General features: G+C 37.8%; 1 protein-coding gene across 10 annotated transcripts in view; it reads right to left on the minus strand.

The window, feature by feature from the left end:
- Positions 1–24,793, minus strand: part of MECOM (MDS1 and EVI1 complex locus) — a 576,798-nt gene that overhangs the window by 11,652 nt on the left and 540,353 nt on the right. For 6 of the 10 annotated variants that reach the window (XM_015564141.1, XM_015564148.1, XM_015564140.1 and 3 more), the window contains 6 exons: positions 17,958–17,984; positions 12,289–12,455; positions 11,143–11,220; positions 6,713–6,882; positions 4,277–4,421; positions 490–726 (listed from right to left, as the gene is read on the minus strand). In XM_015564141.1, coding sequence (XP_015419627.1) covers positions 490–726; positions 4,277–4,421; positions 6,713–6,882; positions 11,143–11,220; positions 12,289–12,455; positions 17,958–17,984 — 824 coding nt within the window. Of the gene's footprint in view, positions 1–485; positions 727–4,276; positions 4,422–6,712; positions 6,883–11,142; positions 11,221–12,288; positions 12,456–17,957; positions 17,985–24,793 lie in introns of all 10 variants that reach the window. The other 4 variants (XM_015564149.1, XM_015564143.1, XM_015564142.1 and 1 more) reach the window with 2 other exon arrangements.

The following is a 24,793-nucleotide window of genomic DNA, read 5'->3' on the forward strand; positions in this document are numbered from 1 at the left end:
ATTATTTTTCTTTAAGTTTTTTAGATAGAGTCTAAATAAATGCTTGGGTACTTGTGTAATTTCCATTTACCCTTCCTACCTCAGATTAATCAGAGTTCCACAAACACTGATATATTTATATGCTAGTGGGTTATGTTGATGGCCACATTATCCTTACTCCACTGTGTACGCTTTGCTAACTCAAATTCAATTTTTATGATTTATTACTCACAAACTGCATATCACCTGTAGTATTGCTCTAATGCAGTTGTTCTCAACCTTGGCTGCACATTAGAATCACCAGGGAATCTTTTTAAAATCCTGATTTCTGGGCCTCATCCTCCGGAAATTCTGTTTCTTTGTTATGGGAATCTTTAAAAAGATTCCCAGGTGATTCTAATGTGCAGCCAAGGTTGAGAACCACTGCTCTAATGGAAGAACAGAGCCAGACGAATTATAATCAGGTGTATCTACTCTTGATTATTTATTGATGTCATCTGAGGCACTTACCTCACTGGGGATGTCTTGCAACTCATCTCCAGGGTGCTGGTTTCCTCATAGTCATCCTCAGGGTTTCCTTCATGTAAATTACTCATCACTGGTTCCTTTCCTGTTTTTCCAGTAATATCATTGTCTTCATCCTCCTCATCCAACAGCACCTCATCTTCTACTTCTTCATCATCCAGTAAATCTGAATTTTGACTGGTCACTAAAGCCTTCTCATCCTTAAAGTGACTGCCATTCATTCTTTCAAAACCACAAAAAAGAAAGGGGTTCAGTTACTGGTTTCCTGTTTAAACATGCATTTAGCTTTATTGTTGTGTCTTCGTGACAACAGTTTACCTTTTTAACACTTCGATGGTAATTTTATTGTTTATGTTTTATGGCAACCATGGGAAAATAATGTAACTTCACAAATAAGAAAATAAAGAAAAAAATAATTGGGTGACTATTCAGATTATAAATAGAGCCTCCAGCAGAACTGGAAAAACAATCCAGTCTCCGATTCCTTATCAGGCTCTTGCCTGATAAATGATATCGTTATATATGATATAAAAAGCACACCAATGTTTTCTCTACATAATGTTACCAAATCACCACATAAGTACCCACCAATTAAAATAATAGATTTCTGGAAAACTCATATCCCTGAGCAACATTGAAAAAAGGCCAACACACATGTCTAAAGTGAATCTAAGAGTTCCAAAAAACTGGTAAGGTTGCTACCAAAGACCAACCAGTATTAGACATTTCTAGGTAACATTGGTGGTATATGCCACTTAGACATCCATTCACACTTTGAAATATTTGAGGGTGCACTTCTTTGTATCACTTTCAAGTTACCCTTGATGGCTTGAATGTAAAAAAGTTCCTTTATCCCACGATAACGTTGAGGTGGGAAATGATCTAAAAATGTAATTGTACAAATACCTTTTGAAGCTTACTTAAGCAAGCATATCAAATATAATGATAAAAAGGAAGACTATTATATTTAAAAAGTCATTTGTAATATTTTAGGCTGTGGCTAGAAGGGTTGCAATATGTGATTCAAAAGTTTAATTATAAAAAGAGTTAAATTATATAGACATCCTAATTTAATACATTTGAGAGCATTTATGAAACCAGGATAAACTTTTCTGGCTTTAAAGTAAACATTAAAATATGTGTAAATTAAAGTTAAATTTCATGGTAAAATTTAAAAGTTGAAAATAAGCTACAAAATAATTATCACTTGTTTTGTGTAAGTTTTGGGAACGTTTTTGTTCATACAACAAGGAGAGAGGGTGAGGCAGAACAGACTGGTGGCAAACGCTTGGGCTGTGGATATTTCAAAGAATGTCTTCTCCTAACCATCTCCTTTTAAAGATATATGGCCAGGGAAGTGAAGACACTTGCCCAAGTTCAGAAAGCTTTTTAAAGATTAAAACTTCATAGGCATCCAGGTGTTCCGATTCCTGTGCCATTCAAAATCTTTCCATTTTTTTAATTTACTGATTAAAACACTTGCTGACATTGTTATGTTATTGTTACAGTCATGTGCAATTTTAACATTTAATGTAACTATTTTCCAGATTATGGAAAATCAGGTACCAGTGATAAATCCATCACTTTCCCACATTTAGAAATATAAGAGCATTTAAAATTTAGATTCCCAGGGTAAACAATAAATAAAACAACCTTGGGTGTGACAGATGCACTAGAAAAAACCTATTTAACCAGCAAAAATCATATCATCATTATTAAGTTTTTTTTATACAACTAATCTCCTAACCTCTTTTATCAGAGAATGATGAAAACATGTTTTGCACAGACATAATTATTAGTTTCCAGTTACACTGCCAACTTGTTCTTTTAAATGGATTGAAATTGTTATTTTAAAAAATGAAAGAAAAAGTAAAAGAACAAAAGAGTGCATGGATGAAAACCAAAATTAACAAAGCCAACATGATTAAGAAAGCCTATTTGTTAATTATGCTTTCAAATGTGGCAACTTATCGGGGATAAATTATTCATCAAAAGTAGTCTGATAGGAGATGGGGGGGGTAGTTAGATGACTCAGTCTTCTTACTTCTGTGCTGTTTAGACATGTTGAAGCCAGATGTTGCAGCTATAAAGTTCACAAATCTCCAATTAAGGGCTAGAAAATCTGAGTAGGCATCTCAGAACACAAATTATGCTTTTTGTTTGTTTACTATTTCTTATTTGCATCATGTAAATATCATTATCAAAATGTAAGATTATCTTTCTTACTTGTTACTAGTTTGTACTTTTGATTCTCTCTCTCTCTCTCTCTCTCTCTCTCTCTCTCTCTCTCTCTGGTGAGCAGAGGAAAAGATACATCCAACTGCACTTCTTAGAGGCTGAAAAAGGCTACACAATAGCAGATCTCTCCTTTTTTCCTTTGATACACTTTTATACAACTTGAAGGGTAGAAGTGGTCATATATTTTTATGTTATTTTGGGAAATAATGTTTATTTGAAGCTTGCCTTAATGGAAAAATTGTCTAACATAATTAACTTTGACTTTTAATAGCATCAAAAACAGAGAACACTAACAATAATACTTGTGTGGTAAAAAGTAATGGTACTTTTATTAACTAATTCCATATGACTTTAAAATGTACAATGTAGTGCCCCGGCCGGTGTGGCTCAGTTGTTGAGCATCGACCCATGAACCAGGAGGTCGAACACAGCTTGATTCCCAGTCAGGGCACATGCCCAGGTTGCAGGCTTGGTCCCCAGTAGGGGGTGAGCAGGCGGCACCTGATTGATGATTCTCTTCATCATTGATGTTTCTATCACTCCCTTTCCCTTCCTCTCTGAAATCAATCAAAAACATTGATGTAGCATCTTAATTGAATAGGCCATTGGATAGTTATGTTTAGAAATATCTGGTTCTCAATATTGTATATTTAATTATACCTTACAGATAAGAAAAATTCAGTAGTTTTGGTAAAATCATGTTTCATTAACTTCATATAAAATGTAAAACACTAGGTAAGTGTTATTCTTATTAGCAGCATTAAAAGTTTTCTTTATGAATTAAGCCATATGTGCTTAATGTTGATGATGAGACAAGAGGGATCCAGTGCACCAGGTAACTGAAAGTAAGGATGATCCTACCCACTGAAACCAACATGACAGAATTCTATGGGCATACGCTGATAGCTTATAAGGAGGTGATAGAATCTTATTAAGAAGTCTCCAGTGGTTTCTAAAAGAAGATGTATATGACACTCAGTGGGTACTTTATACAATATGTACATATACATAATATATATACAGATATATACAGTCATACATATAGTCATAAAATATGTAATATATACAACACATGGCATATAATAGTAGCTACTATTGCCCAGTGATTCAAATGAATCCCTGTGGTGTTGTTATTCCATTCTACTTGGTAATTTTTGATAAAATATTCTAGTTAGTATCAAGAAAGGCAGAACAGACTGGTGGCAAAAGCCTGGGCTCTGGAATCAGTCAGCCCAGGTTGAATCCCATTTATCACTTATATGACCTTTGCCAAGTGTTTTAACCTTAGATGTCTCCATTTCCTTCAAAGATAAAATTATATAATAATGGTCACTATCTGGTAGTGTTACTAAGACAATTAAATGAATTAATCCATGTGAAGTGCTTAGAAGAGCATTTCGTATTTAATCTCAAAATAAGTGCCAGCCACGGGTGGTAGGACTAACAGTAGTATATTAATAACAAAAATAAACGCAGCAAATGTATCTGGAAAGATGTTCGTTTCAGAAATCACGAGTTTAAAAACCAGCTTTACCTCTCCTCTGTGTTCCTGGGAGACTGGCTGCCATGGCTGCTATTCCCAATGAAATTTCTAATTTCTGTGAAGTAAGCATCTTCCTTATCATCAAGAATCGCACCTGTGCTTTCCAGTTCAGAATGAGGCGAAGATGTTGCTGTACCTGAGGGGAGAGAAGGCCTTGTGTGAAAAAGACTATTATTTAGATGGCAACTAATTTTGAATTGCATTCCTTCTTCATTTGGTCAGTGTTGTTTCCCCAAACAGGCTCTTTGAATATTAATAATGGTAACTTTAGGAGGTCAAGGCCATCCTAATTTATCACAGTACATATGCCAATGAAAGTCCCTTGGGGAATATTTTGAACTATTGGACTCATGAGGTATAGTCTCCCAAAGATGTTATTTCTCCCAGTAGCTTCCTCTTATTCCCACTGTGGCATGGGAACGGTTTTGTGCATACAATGAAGGTGAAGCAAATTATAGAGAAGTCTTAAATGGCTTCTGCCAGAAGAAGCTACATCAGTCCCGGTTGCAGTCAACATGTATTTATTGCTCCAGTGCTAAAGTGTGTTACTAAAACAGATTGACAACATGCAGAAAATTCTGCATTCTGATTTGGTGGGCTGAGCCATTAGTAGACCGTGCACAGCAGTAAGAGGACAATATTGAATGGTCTTCAGGTTCTTTACCTAAAACATTTAGAATCATAATACCTGCATCAATAGATTGTTGCAAGGCTTCCATAAATGTACACAATTATAAACACTTCATATGTGGTCAGACTCTACACTAACAGTAACTTCATGCCCACAAAATATTGGCAATTTAACAGTTCATCACAATAGTCTAGATGACAAAACCAAGGGGTTTAGAACTTCCCTCAACTTAATACATTTATAATCTGGGTCAACAAGTAAGTATTCAGCTATGACACAATACATTTTTTAATTTATCTATTTTATTTCTGAAATAATTTTAACTAGAACTTTTTCATAGCATACTGTAAGGGTGCACAGTATTGGAAAGTATAGCCAATCCTATATAATAAAGAGGTAATAAGCAAATTGACCATCATGCCCTCGCACAAGATGGCTGCCCCCATGTGATCACAAGATGGCCACTACAAAATGGTCAGCAGGAGAAGGCAGTGGGGGGACCAGTCCTGCAGGGGAGGGCAATTGGGGTCAATTGGGTTGACAGGGGAGGGCAGTTTGGGACAATCGGGCCTGCAGGGGAGCAGTTAGGCATTGATCAAGCTGGTAGGGGAGTAGTTAGGGGGTGATCAGGCTGGCAGGGATCAGGCCTAAACCAGCAGTCAGACATGCCCTGAGGGGTCCCAGATTGGAGAGGGTGCAGGCTGGGCTGACGGACATCACCCTCCCAACCCCAGTGCACAAAATTTGTGCACTGGGCTTCTAGTATTGTATATTGGATTAGACTTCTGTCTCTAAAATCTGATATTTTAAAATCATGATCATTTGATTTCTCATTTTGGGGAAAATGAACAGTATATATCTCTAAGTAGTAGTCATCCAAGATCATAAGTTATATGCCTGTACAGTGGAGGAAGAATTCATTAAAAAATGCATTCCCTAAGTAAAGATTTATACTTTGTATAATTCCAATTCTTTTCTGTTCTTAAAAATCTCTTTTCCTGAACTCCATACTCACCCTTTCCTCCCACTCCCAAATTACTTTCTTAATTCTCTAGAAACAAATTGTGGCTGCACAGATTGGCTCCACACACATATGCCAGCAGGGAGATGTTAATGGCTTAGTATCTAACTATTGGAATCCAAAGGCAAGAAAACCCATCATCTCTTCTGCTATGTGCTGACAGGTCTGGGCTAAGGGAAGTTTTTTTGTGTGTGTTTTGTGTGTGGTTTGTTTTTTTTTTTGCCACTTTTAACTTAATTCTACATCAGAATTTGTGACCAAAACCACATACCACTGTCATTTGTTATGGGTGACTCTGATCATGTCCACAATCTCCTATCATTGGTCTCTAACAAAGTTACCCAGCAGAGGTTCTCCCAGCTCCAGAACTGCTGCAAAAGCAGCCACGGGTTTCTGGTCAATATTCAGAACGTGGTGTTCTGGTGTTGCACTCCGGAAATCCTACACTCCTGGGGCACAGTCTGTGCCAATAGGTGGAAAGATTGTTGCCTGCAATTCAGGAAATCTTGATTTCTAAGTCTCCTGAGAGTCTGAGTCATGCTCCTCTTGGAGACTGCCCACTGAGATGAATCCAGAAGAAGAAAAGAACATTTAAACAAGGCTCTGAGTTGTATATTATTCAATGATCACATCATCCTAAAATCTCCAGGAAAACATGCTGCAAATTTTTCCAACAGAATCTGATTCTAGAGTCCATGTGGAATGGGAGAAGTGAGATTAACATTTCACATTTTAAAAAAGCCATCGTCTCCTCACAACACAACTGATTACCTACCAGACATGTTCCCATTCTCATGTTTCTTTAGGTGTCTGTCTAAGTTGGTTTGTTGACCAAAACACCTATCACATAAATGACACTTAAAGGGCTTCTCCTTATTGTGGATGTTGCGAACATGCCGCTGCAAGTTAGAAGATATGCTAAAGGATCTGTCACAGTATTTGCACCTGAAAAATAAACACAGAGAACGTTGGCAGGCAAATCAAAAGATATTTCTCAAGAACAGTAACCCCAATATCCAGAATTATCACCTAGAAAACAACATTTTGGAGAAACGGCACAAGCAAGAACACTGTTCACACAGTCAACTTTTCAATCCCAATAGACTGATTGCTTTAAAGATTCTCATGACTTTTTGAAAAACAATAATAAAAATATTGGTGATTCGATGGATCCTAAATTTACTAACATAATCAGTTCTAATATTTAAAATAAACCTCATAAAATTAAGAACATTAAGAACTAACAGTTTTGTTTTACTTTCCTCTGAGAACAATTCAATCATTTTCAAACAAACATGAAGCAAATCCACAAATTCTGCAAATAAAGTGAAAAGATCATTTTTTTATAAAAAAAGTCAGTTTAATTAAATAATTTCTTAGTCAATTCACTTTCTCACTTGCTAATCCTAAAAGAAATTCTTTTATCTTCTCCAAAATATCAATAAACTTTCCAAACTTTTAAAACTGAAAAAATGTGAATAGTTTAGTCTGATACCAAAGATACTGATTTTTATAAGCTGTAGTGATTAAGATCCCCAAAATCCTTTACTCTATTAATTTTTAAACTTACAAAAGAAAGTAAAAGGGCCACTACATTCTCCTTTTGGAATAAAAACAAAAAAGTCTCCCTTCACTCACCTCCCCTCTCCACTCCCCCAATTTTCCATTTCTATTTTTGTTAAAGTGTCTGTAGCCGTTCTGAACCAGGTCAGTTTTTCAGGAAAGCACTTATTATTAGTTAGCTAATATTTGGAAGTTTTCCTTTAGACACAAAATGAAAATGCAATCCCTCTCCCACCCAGCTCTTATGGTTGAGGAAAACAAGTGGTAATTTATGGGGTATTCTCTAGCATGTTAAAGTAGAGATTACATTATGCATTTTGTATTTTTTTGTATATATACTGCTTGAAAGAAAAATACCAAGTTTCTCCAGATAATTTTTAAGTGAAAATTTTTAACTTAGCAGCCAGAAATTTCTTCACTCATTCTTCCATGTGTGAAGGGCCCTTCTCCTCCCACTTCTGAATGCAGACTCAGTGGCTCAAGTGCTCTCCATCAAAAATCACCCCATTCCACGCCAAGTGTTTGGGCTTCTACGGCTGTCTCTAGGTGATGCCAGAAGTCTCGTTAGCTCAGTGGGGAAAAGAAATCTGTTAAACTAGTTACTTTGGCATAGTATCAATAAACCAACTCAAGGACTGATTTAATTTTCCCCTTTAAGAAACTATTCTGGCATCATGAGGTTCCTTAACTTTCCCCACTTATAATATTAATTTAAAAGTGTGTGAAACCCCACGTTGATAGTAGTTGTAATATTTTAGCCTCTGTTTTTGAAAAGAAAAAATGTGTATATACACACACACACACAGGATGGGGCAAAAGTAGGTTTATAGTTGTTCGTATGGAAAAAATACAATAATCAATAAATAATTATACAAGAATAAACCCTGTTTCATGAACTCACAACTGTAAACTTACTTTTGCCCCACCATAGGTGTGTGTGCATATATATATATATATATATAGAGAGAGAGAGAGAGAGAGAGAGAGAGAGAGAGTGAGTCTTGGCCTTCTCCATAATAGTCAACTTCCTGGGCTCACTGAAGTTGACAACCATGGTACAATGAGCACAACTGTGTTGTATGCTAAGCAGAACAACCTGGGAAATACTGAGAGAGAAAACGTATCTTCCCATAAAACACTTTAGAAAACTTTCCACCAGAACAGTTTCTACACAAATTGTAAGGAAGAGAGATTTTGTCATTGACATGCTTCCAACTTTCTGCCTGTATGAAAAGGGGCTTTTCCAAATTTAATAAACATCATCCACTCTAATATAAATAAAATTGGCCAATAAGGATAATAATTATCTGTTACTTTGTATCTTTCCTTTGTTAATGTCTTGGCCAAAAGGTTGAGTGCTCTTAAATAAAAAATTTTTAAAAATCATTCCATTCTCCTCGAATAAATTAGTAAGTGGTTAAAAGCCTAAGCTTCAGAAATCCTTAAAATGAATAAACACACAGCACAATCATAAGCAATAAACTGGTGAGAATTTGGATGTAAACAGGGTCACGAGAGCCTTTGGGGTCAGGCATGAGATATAAACCTGACGTGAGCGCTCCAGGCCTGGGTTTTAATTCTGGGTCTATCAGCACCAGACTTTATAGAAAGCAATTAGCATCCGTGGATCTGAATCTGTTCACTTGTTAAACAGAGGAGCTGGGTAAATAATTAAGATCTCTAGCTATGCACATATTTTGGTTTGTGTTTTTAAAAATACACAGACAATAATAGCCCCATATTTGAGATGGAATAACACCACTGAATTGAGGTATAAAGAAAGAGTAAAATAAGCATCTATAATAATAAAAGTGTAATATGCAAATCGACCGAATGACCGAACAGCAGAACAACCGTCCGGATGACCTTCCAGATGACCACGTTATGACACCCACTGGCACCAGGCCAGCCAAGGTGGGTGCAATGCAATTGGTTGGGGGCCTGGCCATTGCCCCACGATTGCCCTGCAGAGGGAGGCCCAGGCCACTAGCCAGCAGGGTGATTGATCAATCAGGGGGCTCCACAATCGCCCCAAAAAGGGAAGGCCAGGCCACTGACCAGCGGATGGCAGTGGGTGGATGAGGCCTCCCTCTGTGGGGGTGATCCATTGTGGAGTCCCGATCAGGTGGGCAGGGCCTACCTGTTTGGGACGATCAATGGCAGAGCCCTGCGATGGATTGCCCCAAAGAGGGAGGCCCAGGCTATCCTGCAGCAGCCCTGTGGTGGGTGGGCGGGGCCTCCCTCTTGGGGGGGGGCGGGTGATCCATTGCAGAGCCCTTGCCAGGTGGGCAGGGCCTACCTCTTTGGGATAATCGATCGCAGGGCTCCCCGACTGTGAAAGGGCACAGGCTGGGCTAAAGGACGCCCCCACTCCCTCGAGTGCATGAATTCCATGCACCAGGCCTCTAGTAATATCATAGTTACCTATAAGACCCTTGGCCATAACAAAATGTAAGTGTGGACATCTTTCACTTAAGTACAATTCCTGGGAATCTAAAATTTTTTTCCAAAAAGGAAAGTACTTAACAATTTACATTTATATACATCTCTGAGACCTATTATATCAAGTGTATTCTATCACATATAAAATATAAATATTACTTATGATTAGTCATCTATAAAACATGTAGGAAAGCGAAGAATCTCAGAAAACACTTCATTAATTTCTGCTTAAGTCCCTCTAGTTTTCTCCTTAAATTTCCATTATCTTCAAATAAGCATTGGTCTGCCCACTTCTTTTATTCTTTGCATGTAAAAAGACTTTGAAACCTAATAAATAATTTATTTTTAATGGAAAAAGTGAGCATTCAGACAAAAATAATTTTACTCATATGCAATGCATAAGAATTTCAAAGCAGAATGAAATTACACTATCACTAAAGATAAACAACATTCATTCTTTGAAGAAATATTTATGAGTACCTAATACTATGTGCAAAGCATTGCATAGTAAATAATGTAGGTTATATTTTAAAACTGGAAGGGAGAATACTGATTACTTTCATTCTTTAGTAAACAATAATATTAAAATTAGATATGTGCTCATATGTCTTGTGGCTGATCTTGACATTTAACAGAATAAACTAAGAGGTACTTTAGAAATTTGTTGGTGGAATTGCCCCTCTTCCTATAATATGTTTTATTTTACTTGTTTGACCCCTGGTTCCATATTTTTTTTTTCCTTCCAGGTTTAAGGTTCATTCTTTTAACCCCCTAATGAGACCTGTGGACATTAACTCAACTCTACTGGGAAAGCGAAGTAATATCCCAGTTGTTAACTCCCAGCTGAGACTTAGGTTTGAAAAAAGAGGCTGTAACGCTGTAATTATTTTCAATTAAATAGCACTAATTATTGAGAAAAGAGAGAACTAAAATAATTTTTAAATGATCAACATTTCTTAAACACATATCTGTAATAGATATTGCTAGAACTTTTAAACTGAGATATAAGAAGTTTTGATTAAATAAATTAGGATGCTTCTAATTTTCATCCTAGCCATTAATTAATTCTTCTTTGACTCAAAATTAAACAGACATACATTCACCTATGTCTCAAAGAAGTTACCTTTAAAATTGTGGCAATGCATCCACTTTAATTACTACAATGTTTATCAAGATATTTAGTAAAAATCATTGTCAAACCTGTAAGGCTGCTCTCCTGTGTGGGTTCTCAAGTGCCGTGTTAGGTTCGCAGACCTTGGAAAAATCTTGCCACAGTATCTGTTATGAAAAGATGTTTATAAGAGAAAGTCAGTACAATTGACTTTGTTTCACTCAAGCCGCGTAGAAGCCAGATGCTTATTCCCGATTTAATTAATCCTGCATGGAACTCACATGTCTTTGGTATTTAAAATTTGCAATAAAGCCATTCTAAAGATATAAATAACTCTACAAACGAAGGCTGCCGTTACGAGATCTGGTTGAATTTGGTGATGCATAAACAAGCAGTTTATGAAAATAGACTTTCGTTTTGATGACCCCCATACGCCTCTTTTATTAACTCTGTATCTTTATATTCATGAAACTGAGCCAGACAAGGAGATAAAAAAAAAATGACAAGAGTCTGTGATTCTGGGTTGATGTAAACAGATTTCAAATGTTTCAACTCATTTTACATGTTAGCCGCAGTGACAACTCTCTGTACATTGAGTGGTATCAGAGCAGACAAGATTCTAAGACCTCATCCATCAAGGTATGTCCCTGGAAAATCTTTTCTGGAAACAGAGTGACATATTTTCCAAAGAGCAGATAAATTGATTTGCCTGAGTCAGATGCCACAAATTTCTGAAGACAATGTAGAAATTATAAGCGTAATTTATTTTTTAAAAAAGAAACAAAAAAAGGCTTGATGAGTAACAAGAAACTTATTAACTAGCTTTCTTCACTTATCGACCTTATTCGTCCTTCATTAATGGCCTTATTTTTCAATGCCACGACAATTAATAAATGTATGCTTGAGGACAGTAGTAGTATACTTCGGGATGAAAATAATTAACTGTGAAAGAAAATTCATAAATATCAAAGTGAAACAAGTAGATAGTATTTGGACTGCTTCCAACCTCATTTATCACAACCAAATGGCCTGTGTTAAAATTCTCATTTAATAATAATTTTTTAAAAACCACTACTTTTATATCTCACTAAATAAAGGGTACTTTGAAGTGCTCGAGATCTATCATGGTCGCGATTAATCATCCAATCAAGAATAATTTCCAAAACAAACAGCAGGGCCTTTGAAATCAGAGGGGAGATTTTTGGAAAGGCAGTCATAATGAACTTGGCAGTTACCTGCAGGTATAGCGCTCCTTGCCTTTCCTCAGGAGGTTCTCCGGCAGGGCGTTGGGAGGCGCTCTGAAGTTGAACATGGACGGAACTGACTGTAGGAGTTCACTGGCCTCAGGTTTCAGGGCACTGAAGCTCTCCAGCTTCTCCGCCATGTTTTCAATAGCTGACATCTGAAAGGCAAAAGCACGAAACCATGAAGGACCCATCTGACGCCTTTTCTTCTGTAATAATCCCTAGCAAACCATGAGCATCATTAATTAAAAGGAAGCATCAAATCTGCTGAATGAAACGGTCTGTAGAGAGAGAGGTCGTAGTGTCCCAATATTAAACAAACAGTAAGAGAATTTATTGATTTTGGAAATAATAAAGGTTATAAAGCTCATAAAATGCTGGGTATCCCTTTTCATAGGACCTTGGTGAGAGCATTTTATAATAATCTGATGTACAATTGAGCAATGAAATATATGAGAGATAATAAAGCTGAATTAGATTTTTATTAAATTAAGTGAGAGCATTGGTATCATGTTATGGATACCGACAGTAAACTGGAAATTATAGGGAAAGGTCCTGTAGGCCTTTCTAGTTAATAAAAACCATAGGAAGCATGGAGTCCCATGAAAAGAACTCACAGCATGAAAAACATCAAGTGTTTCAAAGTTCAGCTTAAGCCAAATGTGTCTAACTCAGAAAGAAAAATTAAATGGGTAAGAGGTGTTTTGCCTAAGACGATGTTTATTAATATCTGGAATACTACATTTTAAATGGGATCATATACAAAGAATTTTGATGACATATTCATTTGTTTTGGACAAAGACTGAGTGGGAAGGACAGTTCATAATATTATAACTTCATATTACATAACTTGGCATGGGTGTTATAAAGGGAGTAATTAGTATAATCACATTCTTAGAGAAGTATTCTTGGAAGAAATCTATGCTAATTCTTCCCATCAAACAATCTTATTTTGCTTATAATCTTCAAGTTTTTGTCCACCTGCGTATGTATTTGACACAGTCACAATCAGAGGGTGGCACTGACTTTTAAAGTGACTTGATCCTTAGCGTCCACAGTTAGTGGGACTATCCCCTTTCTTTCAACACGCTCAAAATGTTGAGTTTCCTCAGTGCTTACATTTTATTTGGAAGCTGCTTACTACTGAATTTTTAAGCAGAAAAAGCAAACTCTCAGGCCGTCTTGTTAAATCAACTCTCCCATTATTTATTTGGTTCTCAGGGCACTATGCCACTGGAGAGCTCAGAGAGCTGTTAAAAAGGTGTTTGCACTCTATATGCACTCTGTATGTTTCTCAAAGAGCTGGGGTGGTAGACCAGAAGGCTCCAAGCAAGGATTAAAAATGGTAACGACTGCACAGTCAAGCAACTGTTCAACCCAAGAGGATGATTCTTTTGCTGATGAGATGGCAGGACAGAGCTGGAGGCCTAATTTATAAGCTCAGGTTAAAAATAAATAGCAACACTTCCTACTCAAAAGGAAAATTAAAAAAATAATTCATTCCGTGGACATGCACCTGGACAGAACACCATTGACTTCTTAAAGTAGAGCAAAATCTTCACAGAATGTCCTGAACATGATTCTCTTCTTACAAAGGGAATATTTTATGCTCACTTCTTCAAATGACTATTCATGTTGTAGTTAGCTCTCTTTCTTTTCCCTTTATCCTGGAGCCTGCCCTTTCATTTCATGCTGGGACTCCTACAAATTGCAACGTACAGGGTTCCACTGCCAATTTGCCAAATGTCTTTCATCAAACACGGTGCAAAAAAATCTCAGAGGAAAGTCAAGATACATTTACTTGTCAGACGACAAATGTGAACGCATTGGGAGGCAGTAGGGGCTGTAAGCTCAGGGGTTTGATTCATAATCACTCAGCTGCTAAAACATTCTCCACAGATGCAAGCGGACAGCACATTTGTCACTATGAAGGATTTTGACATGTACTGATCACAGGGCAGAGATACGGAATGATGCTGCTGCTCAGAGAGGTTGGTGGAAACTCTGTCCCTGAAGGATTTGGTCATTATCCCCCTCTAGCCAGAGCATTAGCATTTTCATATTACTTAGGATTTTATTTATTAAAAATCAATCCAGAAATATTTTATGATACTAATTTATTTGCATTTATTCCTTCTAATTGTTCCTTGTAGAAAATCATTTTGATATTCCGCCCTCCATGGAATAAATTGTCTGAGTGAAAAATGACCTCTAGCCTTCAAGCTGATTAGCAGTAACAAGCCAGGGTAAGGGTCATGATCGCATATATTTATTGGGCAGAATAGAAAGTGCATGGGTGATGATTATAAATGTTTTATTTATGTACATTTAATATGTGAGTAAAGTTTCATTATCTAGTGGTTTTAAATCATTTGAGTGTCCGCCCTGCTGACACACTCAGATTCCTGTGGCAATACATCTTATAGAAACACTTTTCCTTTTATATGGAAAATATCTTACTCATGACTATTAGTATTCTCGGCTTTCATCTATAGCTCATATAAACTACAAGTCCTTTAAGTTATTTAAGAGCAATTGGCTGTTGGGAAATGTGTCTTGCTTTAGTAGCTGCTAATAGCTCCTTTTGAAGAAAGATCACTGTGATTATTTTACCTCAAACTGTTTTGATTTGGGAAAACCATCAAGAAACAAGACAATATATTATGGGCTTGATGACTAATAATGACATTCTTAAAGATAATAGGGGTTACCCAAGTGCCTCTGCATAAGCCACCCCCACCTTGGGCTTCTGGTGTCAAAAGGAAGGAGGATTAACTTTGAGTGGGGAAATGGGAGAGACGATGGGAAGTGAGCTGAGGGTAGCTATTAACACTACACATAAACACACCACCACTTTCTGTCTGGCTAGTTACAACTGAGCAACATAAAAGCCATCACTGAATCCTTCCTTTCATTTTCATAAGATTTGTTCTCATAGCACTTGACCTCAGTTAAAAAGGATATATTTCCCCATTAGAACCAATAGAAATAACTTAAACATTTGCAAGTTGGGTAGTTTAGCAGTTCTGTGACCAACCTCAGCCCTAGTGTCAGTATTTCAAATGAAGATGTTGGATTTAGATGAGCTTTATTTAGCGTATGTGTCAACACCCCCACTTTCTTTGGCTATAAGGTCTGACTTATACGATGTTCCTCTTGAAATAACACCCATTTTACAGAAGTGGTAAGTTTTGACATTCATTTTTATAAGGTCTGACTTGATATTTTAAAAAGATGAATTGGCCACAGACAATGGGGAAGTGAGGGCCTGGGGAAAGGGGTGGAGGTGGGCTAGAGAAGTTAATGGGGGGAAAAGGGGGACATATGTAATACTTTCAAGAATAAAGAATTATTTTAAAAACAAAAAAAATGTTGAAGTTAAAAAAACGATGAATTGAGATAAATGGAACAGTATTTATTTTTCAATTATGAAAAATCCAATGAAGAGGGCAACATGTACTACTATGAATAAGCCATTTGCTGAGAGTGGGAAAACTAAAGGAGGAAAAGATAGATCATATATTTTAGAAATGTATTGCTCTACGCCCTATTAATGTCATAGGCTAATCTCTGATCTGTAAATGACAGTGATTTTTTATGGAACAGTAATTTTTATTTATATATATAATAGTTGTTGATGGTATCTGCAGCCAGATGTCAGGAAAAGGAAGTCATTTCACCCCCTTCCAGTCCCCAAGAGGCTATTAACTTTATACTGACGCAAACTAATATTTAGATACAACTCCCTCATTTTTAGAAAAAAAAGTACCTATATTCAAGTAAAGTTAGTATTTTTAAAAACATTTCAGCAGGCAAGATATCATCAATGGGCTCCTAAGTACTTAGCTTAACATTGTTATCTGGCAGCCAATAATTGATGACATAAAGAAGTTTCTCATTAAAACTATTAAAGTGACAATCTGATTAAAAGAAATGATATGTCCAATGACACCATAAATTATGTGACCCAATGTTTCACAAATTAGAGTACACATGCCTTTATCATAAAATAACTAACTTTTCATAAATAACTTCTGATGGGAAAGTTTGTAGATTTGGTAGTTTTCTATATTTATTCACTTGATAACCTTGAGAAGTCTCAAAATTATGGCCATTTGGGGGGGAAGTAAATATTCATATTTTATCATTATGTCACTCATGTATCACACTCAGCAATCATGATTATTTAGAGGTTTTTTTTTACCACTAAAAGGTAAAAGCATGTATATTTAACGTTTCCCACTAATATCCATGTTTTATAATACACATATAAATCACAGCTCTGAAGAAAACCTATGAACCAATGAAATGAGTGTGTTTTCAAAGAACTGCAATGGGAGTTCCTATACTGTTGTATTATCAGCAAATGGAATCTAACTTAAAATCTGAAATGGGCTTCAGAAGATGGTAGAACCACGGCCATTTATGTAGGGGACAGCACCTTATGCTTGAAGCAGCTACCAATATAGCCACTGGGAAGTAATACTCCACCATAGAAAGTGAGGACCTCGAAGCACCTTGAGACTCAAGACCTACCCATGCCAGGAAAGGCAGATGAGAAATACTGGAAATATAGGCCAGGGTAATCAAAGAAAAACCTATACAACTTTGCCTAAGTCTCTCTCTCTCTCTCTCTCTCTCTTTCTCTCTCTCTCTCTCTCTCTCCCCTTATACTTTTGAAATAAATGAACTTAATCCTTAAAAGTCTATCAGTATGAGAAAAAATCGTAATTCATCTCCTATTCCATAAAAGAAAGAAAAAGGAGGAATTTCTGATAAAGGAAAACCAACATCAGATAGAGGAAATAAGTGTTAAAGTGCTCCAACTTCAAATAATTTATATATAATTTTATGTAGTGACTAAAGAAAAATTGAACTGCATTCCAAAATTTTACCCATACCTCAAAAATCAGAATATTTGAGTGAACAAAGAAAATGAAACAGCAAAAGCACATACACGCAGAGGGAATTTTGTAATCGGTGTTATTTACATACATTTCAATTGACCCAAGGCTTCTTTGAGAGTGAAAACTAAATAAACACTATATTTTTCTTGAATAAAAAATAAAGTTGTCCCTTTATTGTTTATTAACTGACAACTGACTGGAAATGTAACTAAAAGCTAAGGAAGTGAGACCCAATGCTAAAAGATCCATTCATTAGCTGGATATAGTTTTTAAGCATTTATTCTTTTTTCTCCATATAGCTAAAACCAAGTTCTGCCCTGGGATATATGGATGTATTTCCAAGTCAGCTTGTGTCTACACATAAGTTCATGTTTTATCCTTTTGAAGCCTTTATCAAAAGCATTTTTAACATGCAGATATGGGCTCCCCCAAATAATGGTTGTTCCCACTTAGTGACCTATCTCAAAGCCTCTGCTAATAACATGCTCCCAGGTGCTCAAAAAGAGTTCTACATCAAGGTATAATTATGTGGACTGAGTCAGATTTATAGAATCAACTTCCTAGAGCATTCTAAATGTCCAATTATAATGGAAAATATTTCACAGCTTCACAAGTTGAAAAACTATCTACTGAAGCCATATCATTGAATAGAAAGGGGCTCAGAATTCTTTATGCCTGTAAAGCAATTTAGAGTATAAGTTGTCCTTTTAATGCTACATTATTTTAGTCAAAAATATAAGCAGGAAACTTACCCAAGTTCTCTGATCAGGCAGTTGGAACTGGGAGCAAAATTGAAACAAAAACAAAAAATTACTTCTGTATCGGTATCTTTACCAAAATCTATCCTTTGAGAAATTAACATTTATACTAACTTAGTAATTTTGCTTATCGGGTAACTATACCTTAAGTAAAAGCTGTGGACATGAAAAATAAATATTTTATAACACTGCTGAGTCTCCTCTATTTATGTAAATTAAATTTTAGAATCGTTTATAAACTAGAATGTTCTTTTCCCAAGAAAGCTAAATGCTGTCTACTACCAACTCTTAAATAGCAAAACAGATACTTATTGTTTTTACTCATTGTAGAACAAGATTCCTAAATTTTACTTAAATAGCTAAAAATAGCAATTTCCTGAAAAAATATAGTCTCTTGTATTTTTACAATGTTAATAACAAAGAAAACAAAATATTTACTCAAATGTAAATCACTGACTAACAAAAAGTTATGTACTTGGAAGTACACTGATTGACTTTTACTAGCATGGGACTCAGGCTATCAGTAATCAGAACACCTTAATTAAGAACTACACAGTCTAGTTATTTATGACAAGAATCACTGAAGAAAACATGATGGACTTAGAAGCTCTTCCAGAAAACACAAATGTTATACCCTTAAAAATATCATTTTGAAGCTAGAGGAGTTCATCACCACCAAACCAATATTATATGAAATGCTGAAGGGTATTCTTTAAGAAGAGGAAGAAGAAGAAGAAAAAAGTAAAGATAAAAAATATGAACAACAAAGTGGCAACAAATACCTATCAACAATTGAATCTAAAAATCAAACGAATAAAAAATCTGATGAACAGAATAAACTGGTGAATGGAATAGAATCCGGGGCATGGAGATGAACAGATTGACAATTCTCAGGGGGAAAGAGGCTGGGCAGGGGTGTCGGGAAGAGATTAGACAAAGATCTTATATGCATGTATGTATTACCTATGGACACAGACAATAGGGTGGTGAGGGCCTGGGACAGGGTGGGAACCAGGTGGAGGGAAGCTATAGGAGGAAAAAAGAGGGATCTATGTAATAATTTCAACAATAAAGATTAATTTTTTAAAAAAGTTCTGCATAAGAAAAAATATATATATATCATTTTGCCTGGTTTAACGGATATGCCTTGCTATGATAAGTTTTAGAATATTTAATAAGGAAGGCACAGTTTTTAAGGATGAAATGTTTATTACAAAAGTAATATAAAAATAAGAAACACTTGTTGAAAGCAAAGTAGAAGATGAAGGACAGAAGACTTAAGTGATTTCACATTAATTTATAATTGATACCTTAGAATAAAACTATTTTTTTCTCAGTTTTTTTGGATGCAGTAACAGCATACATAGTGGGACACTTTATACAAAAGAAAATAAAAATGAATAAAATTCAGAAGTAGAAGTAAAACAGAATCTCTCCTGCAAGTGTACACAAAGCCAAACATCTGAAAGCAAAATGCATACTTTGTTACTAATATTAAATATATAGGAAAATCAAACTAAGGAATAGTAGCCAGTTTTACAATAATGTTATTGTCCAATGGCAATTCAAATGAGCTCCCAATCTGAGTAAAGTACTCAACACAGAAATCAATGAAAAGGACATTCCAAAAGTCACACAGGATTATCACTCCCTCTATCTCACCTACTTGTAGCTGTATCTATCTCCTTTTCAAAAATAACCTCAAATAAGACTTCACAAATAATTTTCAACTACTTAGGAAGAACCTCTACAGTATTTATTTCTCTATTATATTAAACTAACTTATTTATAAGAAAAAAATATTCCACTTTGCGTGGCTCAGTGGTTGAGGATCGACCTATGAACTAGGAGGTCACAGTTCAATTCCCGGTCATGGCACATGCCTGAGTTGTGGGCTCAGTCCACAGTGTAAGGCATGCAGGAGGCAGCCAATCAATGATGCTCTCTCATCATTGATGTTCCTATCTCTTTCTCTCCCTTTCCCTTCCTCTGTGAAATCAACAAAAACATATTTTAAAAAAATAGAAGGCTAAATAGTCCTCTAATGGCCCAATGGAGCAAACATACTTCTTTAAGCATTGAACCAAGAAGTTAAATGATAACCAGCATTTGTTTTTTAATTTTAATGTACCTATATCTTCTAGGTATTTTGGTAACAATTTTAAAAATGTGTGTTATTGCCCTAACTGGTTTGGCTCAGTGGGTAGAGCGTCAGCCTGCGAAGTGAAGGGTCCCAGGTTTGATTCCGGTCAAGGGCACGTACCTTGGTTGCGGGCACATCCCCAGCAGGGGGTGTGCAAGAGGCAGCTGATCGGTGTTTCTCTCTCATAGATGTTTCTAACTCTCTATACCTCTCCCTTCTTCTCTGTAAAAAATAAATATATATTTTAAAAAATGTGTTATTATTCCAAAAGCAGTAAGATGACCTAATAATCTTTCAATAAAATTCAATAAATATTTATGATGGCATTCACCTTGCACTGATTAAAAACTGTGTGAAGGGACATGTTAAGTAAAATACAAAAACATACAAAAAATGTAATTTTCAGGTTTTCCCATAAAATACCACTACCAAACATTTATATATCTACTAGTGGCCCAGTGCACGGATTTGTGCACATTGAAAGGAAATTAATTAGAATTCCTGGGGGAGAAGGGGCGCTGTGGCTCGAAGGGTGTCTGCAGAGTGAGTGGGGTCCCTCTAGCAGGTGGGGTTCCTTGGCCTGGCCTGTGGGGATTGGGCCAAAACTGGCTCTCTGACATCCCCTGAGGGGCCCCAGAGTGCAAAAAGGCATTCTGCAAAGTTGCTGTCATACAGGGTGTGGAACGCAAACACAAGTGTGCAATAAACTAGATTTGGGGCTGACAGTGCTCCAGCAACAATATAACCCACAGCCAAAGGTGGAATCGCGTGGCCCTACAAGGAATCGGGCTTCCTTCTCTCTGGTTTTGGGATGCATCACCTGAGAACTGCCACTGCCAAGTCACCACAGCTCGGAAGCTCCTGCGTTGAGTGTCTGTACCCTGGTGGTCAGTATGTGTCAAACCTACCAGCAGGTCGGATGGTCGTATAGCCTTTTATATATATAGATTTATAGGTTTCCCCTAAAGCAGTGGTTCTCAACCTGTGGGTCGCGACCCCTTTGGGGGTCGAACAACCCTTTCACAGGGGCTGCCTAAGACCATCGGAAAACACATATATAATTACATATTGTTTTTGTGATTAATCACTATGCTTTAATTATGTTCAATTTGTAACAATGAAATCGGGGGTCACCACAACATGAGGAACTGTATTAGAGGGTCGCGGCATTAGGAAGGTTGAGAACCACTGCCCTAAAGCCTTGATAATATGTGTTCTCCTCTTTATAATGGACTAGAGGCCTGCTGCACGGATTCGTGCACCGGTGGGGTGCCTTGCACTGGTGCATGATCAGGGCTGGGGAGGGCTCTAGGGTGTGCCCGGCCCATTTCGCCCAGTCCTGATTGGCCAGACACTAGCAGCAAGCTAACCTACTGGTTGAAGCGTCTGCCCCCTGGTGGTCAGTGCACGTCATAGCTACCAGTCAAACGGTTGAACAGCTGGTTAGGCTTTTATATATATATATATATAGATGGCAGGAGGATAGTTTACCGATATTTCTTTATATTCACAATGAAATGATCCTGCATTCATTAATAATAAGATTGACCTTAAGTACTTCCTCATGCCAAGCACATTGCTAACCATGTTAGTGCATGAAGCTGATCCTTGCAGCCACCCTGGTGCAGCTGGAAGGAGTGTTGCCATCACACTGACAGAGAAAGCTCAGAGAGAGGAACTACACTGCTCAAAACCTAGTGAAGCCACTTGCAGATCAGTTATTTCTGGCCTCAAACTCTGGGAAGTTTTTGTTGTAATTAAATGTATATGCCTATAATATCCTTATATGCATTTAGTTATCATTATAATTTGTTTATGGGTGGATCTTGAGGCTAGATAGAATTTCATAGAGTAGGAAAAAGAACAAAAAAATTCTACTGGAACTTAAAAACATTTGAGGCTGATTTTCTGAAGGTTTGATGAAAATAGGGTGACTCAAGTTTCTCCCAGGCCAGTCTCTACATCCCAGTGACATCACACATGAAAATAGCCATGATGGTTAGAAATTAATGAAGTAGTTTTGTAGTCATTAGTAAATAGCCTCTACCCCAAGCACCCTGAATACCCAACCCACCCTGTTGCCCTGTTCTCTTCCCCAAAAACCCTGTAGACTGAGCCCCCTTAGAGCAACTGTAGCAAGAACAGCTGGTGTGGGAAGGGCTCCAGAACCCTGCTCCAGAATGCAGGAGTCCATTCGGATTGGTCAGTCTTCATGACATCCAAAGTATTAAATATTTGATTATCACTGATGGGTCCGGTTCTAATAGCAACACACAGCAATAGGCAGTCCTTCACACCAGGCATCACACTCTTGTGTGGAAAGGAAAACCACTGCATGTGATCCACCAGGCATGTCTGTGAAGATTCGAGGGCATGACTGCCCTGCTCTCTGCACTATACAGGAGCGTCATCTTTTGAGATCCTTCAATACACTGGGGATATTAAAAGACAGCATATTTTCCCACCGGTGTGGCTCAGGGCACATGCCTTGGTTGAGGGCTCAAAGCCCAGTGTTGGGTGTGTAGGAAGCAGCCAATCGATGATTATTTTCCAACATTGATGTTTCTATCTCTCTCTCCCTCTTTCTCTCCAAAATCAATAAAAATATATAATTTTAAAAAGATAGCATATTTTCTTACATTCTTTCATTAAAAACAAGTACATACTATATTTGTGACAGCTGCATGCACATGTGAAGTTATTGGTAGACAAAGTCTCCCATCTCTTGAACCAGGAAATTTCCCTTGGCTAGCTAGAAATCTTTGAACTCCAGAGAATAGGGACCCTGCATCCAACTCCCTCATCCTATCTAATAAAAAAGCAATATGCAAATTGACCATCACTCCAACACATAAGATGGCCGCCCCTATGTGGACACAAGAGGGCCAGCAGGAGAGGGCAGTTGGAAGCGACCAAGTCTGCAGGGAAGGACAGTTGGGGGGGACCCAGGCCTGCAGAGGAGGACAGTTAGGGACAACCAGCCCTGCAGGGGAGGGCAATTAGTGGTGACCAGGCTGGCAGGGGAGGGCAGTTAGGGGTGACCGGGCCAGCAGTGGAGGGCAGTTGGGGGTGACCAGGCCAGCAGAGTACGGCAGTTAGGGGTGACCAGGCCGGCAGGGGAGAGCAGTTAGGGGTGATCAGGCAAGCAGGGGAAGGCATTTAGGCATCAATCGGGCTGGCAGGGGAGTGGTTAGGGGGTGATAAGCCTGGCAGGCAGAAGCAGTTAGCGGCAATCAGGTAGGCAGGCAGGCCAGTGGTTAGGAGCCAGCAGTTCTGGATTGTGAGAGGGATGTCCGACTGCCCCTTTAGGCCCGATCCCTTGAGGGGTCCCAGATTGGAGAGGGTGCAGGCTGAGGGACACACACCACTCCCCCATGCACAAATTTTGTGCACCGGGCCTCTAGTCTTACAGATAAGGAAACTAGGAGCCAGGTTCACTGGGTCACTGGAAGACACTAAATCCCAATAGTTTTTTCTTCATTATGCCATGTACCCATAGCATTTAATTTAGAAGTGCTTAATGACTAGATTTTAAAGATAATCAGAATAGGAAAATAATTTTATTACTGTAATTAAACATAACTATAATATAACTATAATATCCTTATAAGCATTTAGTTATAATTAGAAGAGAAATTACTAAGAGAGATACATTTTGGGGGCAATATCTGACACTAAATGCATATTATACTCAGGGTAAGGCCCGCAAGCGCAGTTCAGATCAGCCTAAATATAATATACTAGCAGTTCATAAAATTCATGCACTTGTGACCGGGGGGCAGAGGGGGTCCTCACCCCGGCCTGTGCCCTCTTGCACTCCGGGAGCCCTTGGGGGATGTCCGATGGCTTCAGAGGCAGGAGAGGCTCCCACCACCGTCGCTGCGCTTGCCAGCTGTGAGCCAGGCTCCTGTGTTGAGCGTCTGCCCCTTGACCATCAGATGCCTCATAGCAACTGGTTATTCCACCATTTGGTCAATTTGCATTTTAGCCTTTTATTATCTATATATATAAAAGCCCAGCAACCAGAACAGCGGAACGACCAGAACGACCAGTGGCTATGAGGCACACTGCGGCAGCCAACCAGCCTGATCCAGGCCCTGATTTCCCCCTCCACCTCCCTCCGCCCCCGATCTGGCCAGCCCAGCCCCTGATTAGGGGTGGGGCCGGCCGGCCAACTGGTCATGGCCCCTCCCCCTTACTGGCGCGGCCCAATGGGCCCCCATCGGGGTGGGCCATCCGGACCGAACCTATGCACAAATTTGTGCACCAGGACTCTAGTATAGGATAAGTGATAAAAATGTACTATTTTAGAACTTGCTTCTTTTCCATAAAGTAAATGATATCATTCCTTAGCCTTCCTATATAAAATGAATACTAACTGGAATATTTTTAACCCTTTTAACACTAAACTATACATATTTTCTCAGTTTGAAACATAGAGAATCTTTGAGCAATGATAGGTTTCTCCAGCTAACCCAGAAGATGGTATTTCAGCTCTCCTACTCTGCTATTCAAGACTTTGGGAAGGCACTTGAAAAAGTGAAGAAGAGATAACAGACAGGGCATGGAAGGGTGGTGGAAAAGAGTCATATCCCAAGGTAATATAACTTAATTACCTCTTAACTTTCTATGATATAGTGTACATAAAATTCCACTAATTTTATTAGAGGAGCATGATTTTTGGTTT

Source organism: Myotis davidii, unplaced genomic scaffold, assembly GCF_000327345.1.
Source record: "Myotis davidii unplaced genomic scaffold, ASM32734v1 scaffold115, whole genome shotgun sequence".
Classification (NCBI taxonomy): domain Eukaryota; kingdom Metazoa; phylum Chordata; class Mammalia; order Chiroptera; family Vespertilionidae; genus Myotis; species Myotis davidii.